This window comes from Coregonus clupeaformis, chromosome 1 (assembly GCF_020615455.1).
Source record: "Coregonus clupeaformis isolate EN_2021a chromosome 1, ASM2061545v1, whole genome shotgun sequence".
NCBI classification, from domain to species: domain Eukaryota; kingdom Metazoa; phylum Chordata; class Actinopteri; order Salmoniformes; family Salmonidae; genus Coregonus; species Coregonus clupeaformis.
In genome coordinates this window covers 60,887,368-60,894,283 of record NC_059192.1, presented here as the reverse complement: position 1 = coordinate 60,894,283, position 6,916 = coordinate 60,887,368, and the positions used below count along the sequence as shown (strand labels likewise).

Below are 6,916 nucleotides of genomic sequence, written 5' to 3'. Positions count from 1 at the left end.
ATTGATTGCATTGAGATTTTTTGTCACTGGCCTACACAATACCGCATAATGTCAAAGTGGAATTATGTTTTTACTAAATAATTAAAAATGAAAAGCTTAAATGTATTGAGTCAATAAGTAATCAACCCCTTTGTCATGGCAAGCCTAAATAAGTTCAGAAGTAAAAATGTGCTTAACAAGTCACATACTAAGTTGCATGGACTCACTCTGTGTGCAATAACAGTGTTAAACATGATTTTTGAATGACTAGCTCATCTCTGTACCCCACGCATACAATTATCTGTAAGGTCCCTCAGTCGAGAAGTGAATTTCAACCACAGATTCAACCAGAAAGACCATGGAGATTTTCTAATGCCTCGCAAAGAAGGGCACTTATTGGTAGACGCCGCAGTGGAGGCTGCTGAGGGGGGAATGGCTCATAATAATGGCCGGAAGGGAGCAAATGGAATGGCATCGAACACCTGGAAACCATGTGATTGATGTATTTGATACCATTCCACTGATTCCACTCCAGTCATTACCACGAGCCTGTTCTCCCCAATTAAGCCACCAATCTTATGTGTTAGACAGGTTAAAAAAAAGAAAAAAAAGACATTGAATATCCCTTTGAGCATGGTGAAGTTATTAATTACACTTTGGATGGTGTATCAATACACCCAGTCACTACAAAGATACAGGCGTCCTTCCTAACTTAGTTCCCGTAGAGGAAGAAAAACGCTCAGGGATTTCACCTTGAGGCCAATGGTGACTTTAAAACAGTTACAGTTTAATGGCTGTGATAGGAGAAAACTGAGGATGGATCAACAACATTGTAGTTACTACACAATACTAACCTAATTGACAGAGTGAAGAGAACATGCAACCTGGTTCAGTCTGCTTTCCACCAGACACTGGGAGACTAATTCACCTTTCAGCAGGACAATAACCTAAAACACAAGGCCAAATCTACACTGGAGTTGCTTACCAGGAGGACGTGAATGTTCCTGAGTGGCCGAGTTACAGTTTTGACTTAAATCTGCTTGAAAATCTATGGCAAGACCTGAAAATGGTTGTCTAGCAATGATCAACAACCAATTTGACAGAGCTTGAATAATTAAAAAAGAATAATGGGCAAATGTTGCACAATCCAGGTTTGAAAAGCTCTTAGGAACTTACCCAGAAAGACTCACAGCTGTAATCGCTGCCAAAGGTGTTTCTAACATGTATTGACTCATGGGGGTGAATACTAATCTAATCAAGATATATTAGTGTTTTATTTTTCATTCATCTTTTACAAATGTCAACAACAAAAAATCTACTTTGACATTAGAGTATTTTGTGTAGATCATTGACAAAAAATGGCAGTTAAATCCATTTTAATGCCACTCTGTAACACAACAAAATGTAGAAAAAGTCAAGGGGTGTAAATACTTTCAGAAGGCACTGTAGCTAATAAAAAAAATAAAGGATGATGAGAAGTCCTGATGACATACTAAATACCTTAGCCACTAAGCTCAAGTCATGGTTCATTTCATGATTTATTGCATAAACTACAACTGTACATCACGTATCATTCTTCTATGGAACTACGCTGTATGATAAACTGATGATTGTCGCAATACAGGTTTTCACTAAGCAGGACTGGTTTCCATACAGGTTGTAAAGTCAGAGTAATCTAGTTGAATTTCATTGGCTCATTTGTCCTTAACTACTGTAGCTCAGTGTGCTATAAGGCACTTGCTGTCTGGTAGGCAAATATATACAAGCCCACTCTTGTGCTCCTCTTTATACTGGAAGGCAGTGCAGAGATTGATATAAACAGCTTATTTTCTCTGTAAAACATGATTGTCTGAACTGGTGTCTTCTATCTATAGCTACAGGAGATAGGCTGATACCACAATACATGTGTCTCACTGTAAAACAATGTATTTCTCTTTACAATGGCCAGACATTATTAGCAGTTTAATTCAATCTACAATACTTACTTTGGACAGCAGAATACGCTATTTGGACCTGGGGGAAATGTCTCATTGACAGATTAAGCCAAAGCATGGTACTGTGTTTATATCACACTTTCCAACAAGGTAACAACCTGTCGGGCATACTTATACCCAGTTGGCTGACCGAAAGAAACAAAAGAAAATAACATAATAAATATATATTTAAATACAATACAATAGCTAAAAAGCAATTTCAGATTGTGTTTATCTCACTTGTGCATACCTCTCCTGGGTAAGACTTAACCAGTCCATTGGCTCAGATCTTCTGACCCAGTTTGGCTTTCTGTGGAACACAAAACAGATGAAAGTGAGTTACCGACATTACAATGGTGCACGGGTGGGGGGAAATTTAAACAGAGATTTTCAAAACGAGTGAGAAGGTGGGAAATATACGAGGAATAAGAAGACGAAAGAAAGACAGACAGGGGTTAGGACAAAGGGAAAAGAGACAAAAAGAGAACTCACTATTCCATAGGACTGTTTGGGTTTGATGGTGTATGAGGCCTTCTCTCTGGCTTGTTTGAAGACCTCCTCTGCCATTTTCAGTCTGAAAAGACACCAATAGATTCAGCCATTTAAAATGTACCTTCTCCTAGAAATGGAGATAGGGTATGTTTGCAGTAGTAAAAGGTCAGGCAATTCAGCAGTGAGGTTCTCCAGGCAAGGTTTGGGTCTGTGCTGTTTACACACAAGAAAGAGCCCCTTTCTGATCTACTGTACCAATAGTGCAAGCTCTAAACCATTCCATGGCACGACTTTCAACACCACACAAGGTAAAATATACATTCTAGACCAGGGATGGGCAACTTTGATGGGGGTGGGGGCCATACAAAATCTGAACTCATCATGGGGGGCCGCAGTGGCTCGCAGGTCTGTGTACCCACATCCAAACCCACACATACAGTTAGTGCCGGCCCTAGCCTTTTGGGAGCCCTAAGCGAAATTCTGTTTTCCCGCTCCCCAATCCATTCTACACATTTTGCCATGGGGCAGAGATAAAAAACAAACCGTTTTACAGCAAATTTTCTGCAATTCTACACATTTTGCCATAGGGTGGAGAGAACGGTTTTGCGTTTTTAATATGATATCTGACTGAGAGTGACTAACAAAATCAATGGGGGCCCCCCCTGTCGGTAATTCCAAGTTTAGATAGCTGGCCGCCAGACTAACATACCAATCCAAAAGAAAATCACTGACGTGCTAATTAAGTGATTGTTAGTGACTGACATAACAAGAGAACAACTGCTGATGTTGTTTCGAAATTGCATCTTGTGTATTCCGCTATTCTATCTCTCAATATACTTATATATTTTTTTGTCTTCGAAATGTATCCACGGGCCTATAAAAGGGGGTCCGCGGGCCGCCAGTTGCCCATCCCAGTTCTAGACCAGTAAATTCAAATGTGTGTGCGTGTTCGTCCAAATTTGGTATGCCTTTGTAGTAAGTCGCAGGGGGGGGCTCTCAATTTTATAGATGGTGGTAGGCCAAATAGTTAATCATTACAAAAATGTTTTCATTACTTATCCAGCAAATGAGCAAATACATATCGCAATCTAATCTTCATCCAGCAGAACAAAACAATTAGCATTTGTTGACTTTTCAAATGCTATCTCTAAACCCATCAAACCACTGGAAGCTAACGGAATCACTTGTGTTATTTGTATTAGTGGGGTTAAGAAACCGATCTGGGTCATTTCAACCCTTCTCTCTCTCTCATCTTGTCTATGAATTTGAATGACTGATAGGATTTAATAGTGAACATGTGATGCATGCTATTGGAAACTCATGTTTGGGGATCATTCCAACACTGAAGATTCAACACTCATCTATGACAACTCCTGACTTTCTGCTTGATATTGACCTAACAGGGTGGGTTTCACTTTTCATAAATATGAATATATCTTAAAGCTGGAATCATTAATGGTGAAACTGCCACATCCGTTTGCGATATTACAACAAAGAGGTTACTGCAAACAACGAACACTGTTTTCTTCCCTCGGACATCTTTGCACACGCGATAGAACAGCAGAATATGTACTGCAATTTTTTGTTGCAGTACACCTCCACTTCGTCAACAACATAAAAACAATAACAATGGCGGTGGGGCGGACAGTGGTGCTGTTTCCCCTACTGCAGATTCCATCTTTAACTTCTATAGGAAGCAAAATGTTAGTTTGTCTTATCCATCTCCCTGCTACGAAATGATTACATAAAACATCTACTGCATACTGGGATTAATGGTGTTTGGTTGCTACAGCATCCTTGGTCGTTACAACACACAGCCTTCTCTATTGTTTCAAGGGGAGTCGAAGAGCTCAAGGTGTACTACATTTGACCTCAGTCAAGGTGCTTTATTCTACACATTAAGCTGACAGATGACTTCACTTGGCTTGTCAAGGTAATGTGCTTGAAGGTGAATGTGAAACAGTATGTTCATTGTGTTCAAGCGCAGGGAGATATAGTAGTGCAGTAGACATGTAATTTTGACATGTACAGTACAGTTGTTCTGTGGTAGGTCTGTGGTAGGTCTGTAGAAGGTCAGAACATACATTGTACAACTATCCCCAAAGAAAGAGTGGCTTTCATTGAATAGGATAGACTCAACACACATGAAAGGACTGCAAAACACATTTTACATCAATCCTTACCGTTCCTGTAACATCAGTTTGTTTTCCTTCTTCCAAAGGTCTTTGAAATCAGTTGAGAACTCATGCCACACCGAGAACAGCGTGTTGGGAGACACTTCCTTCTCACCCGCCTTGGCCTTGACTGAAAAGAACACGCTCAACTCCTAGATAGATAGATAGATAGATAGATAGATAGATAGATAGATAGATAGATAGATAGATAGATAGATAGATAGATAGATAGATAGATAGATAGATAGATAGATAGATAGATAGATAGATAGATAGATAGATAGATAGATAGATAGATAGATAGATAGATAGATAGATAGATAGATAGATAGATAGATAGATAGATGTGAAAGTTAGTCTTAAAACCATTTCATACATTAAACTTGATATGGAAGTATACTAAGCAAACGTGACTGGCCATTTCGTAATAAAACACAAAAAAATATTAGAATGTATTAGCTGCCACAATTGCATTCTTTCCTAAATCGATAACATAAATATTTTCCCTCCACAGATACAATTCTATGCGAACAGGTTATAAACCCTTTAAAGGAAATGAATCTCGCTATGCTCAAGTCTCAAGAGGGACAAACACATAAAGAAAGGGAGAGAGAGAGACAGAAAGGAGAGAAAGATAAATAGAGGAAGAGAGAGCACACGTGAAAGTGACAAATGCCCTGATTTTGTGCTTGATCAATACTCTGGACAGGTTGGGGACCCTTTGTTTGGAGTTTGGAGGGAACACATTCCTGCCTAGTGTTAACAGAAGCCTGGAGCCAACGCTGTCTGCTCTGGCTTTGCTTAGATAAACAATACAGACACTGGAGGCCTTCAGTCTATCATAGGACCCGCAGTAAAGGCCATCTAGAGGTAGAGGTAGATGTTCCATGTAGCCTCGGGATCTAAACATTGACACAGGACCGGTACGTACTGGCATGCAGTAGTAGAGAGTAAAAGTGAGTGAACTCAGCTCACTGTATTGAAACCTGTTCTGACACAACATTATCATTTTACCCAATGTTATCATACTGTAGCTCTAACATCTTTTTAAAAATTCATATCAGGTTTATTCTTACATCTTATGAGTGTTCTCTAGTTGTGTTTCTTGTGCCTCCAGATCAGTTTTTGCTGTAAGAGAAAACATAGTCAGAATATATGCATACTGTACATATAACAAGCCACTCAACAGGACAACATCAGAAAGTTAAGTTGCAGGCTATGTAAAGACAAGTTCAGTAGTAATGGATCATTATAGAAACATGTGGAACTTACTAGTTAAGTCATTATGGGAAACATAAAGCTACATTGCGGTGATGATAACAATGTGGTTACACATAAGCCATAGAGCAAGGTTTTATTATCAGTACTGAATAGATTAAACAATTTCTAATGAAGGCAGAATAATTCGGTTTTGCCTGTACAGACAGTTTACACAGGATTTCACACATCAACATTAATAACACTTGCTGTCATTTTCAGGGTTAGTTCATGTAATTGAGTGTTGAACTGATTGAGGTCGCACCACTGATAAATTAACCCTCGCAAGGCTGCTTGCACAGATGGCATCCCTAGCTGCGTCCTCAGAGCATGCGCAGACCAGCTGGCTGACAGGCCGCCCCCAGGTGGTGAAGGTAGGAAACAACACCTCCACTTCACTAATCCTCAACACAGGGGCCCCACAAGGGTGCGTGCTCAGCCCCCTCCTGTACTCCCTGTTCACCCATGACTGAGTGGCCACGCACACCTCCAACTCAATCATCAAGTTTGCAGACGACACAACAGTAGTAGGCCTAATTACCAACAATGACAAGACAGCCTACAGGGAGGAGGTGAGGGCCCTGGGAGTGTGGTGCCAGGAAAATAATCTCTCATTCAACGTCAACAAAACAAAGGAGCTGATCGTGTACTTCAGGAAACAGCAGAGGGAGAACGCCCCTATTCACATCGGCTGGACCGCAGCGGAGAAGGTGGCAAGCTTCAAGTTCCTCGGTACACGTCACTGACAATCTGAAATGGTCCACCCACACAGACAGTGTGGTGAAGAAGGCGCAACAGCGCCTCTTCAACCTCAGGAGGCTGAAGAAATTTGGCTTGGCACCTAAAACCCTCACAAACTTTTACAGCTGCACAATTGAGAGCGTCCTGTCAGGCTGTATCACCGCCTGGTACGGCAACTGCACCGCCCGCAACCGCAGGGCTCTCCAGAGGGTGGTGCAGTCTATCCAACGCATCACCGGGGGCAAACTACCTGCCCTCCAGGACACCTACAGCACCCGATGTCACAGGAAGGCCAAAAAG

At 40.9% G+C, this 6,916-nt stretch overlaps 1 protein-coding gene across 1 annotated transcript in view; it reads right to left on the bottom strand.

Annotated features, from left to right (window-relative positions):
* Positions 1-1,392: 1,392 nt before the first annotated feature.
* The window catches only part of fmn2a (formin 2a), a 68,180-nt gene continuing 62,656 nt past the window's right edge, over positions 1,393-6,916 (bottom strand). Inside the window, 4 exon segments of the mRNA XM_045211734.1 lie at positions 1,393-2,262; positions 2,445-2,526; positions 4,628-4,775; positions 5,693-5,746. Coding sequence (XP_045067669.1) covers positions 2,236-2,262; positions 2,445-2,526; positions 4,628-4,775; positions 5,693-5,746 — 311 coding nt within the window. The 3' untranslated portion in view covers positions 1,393-2,235.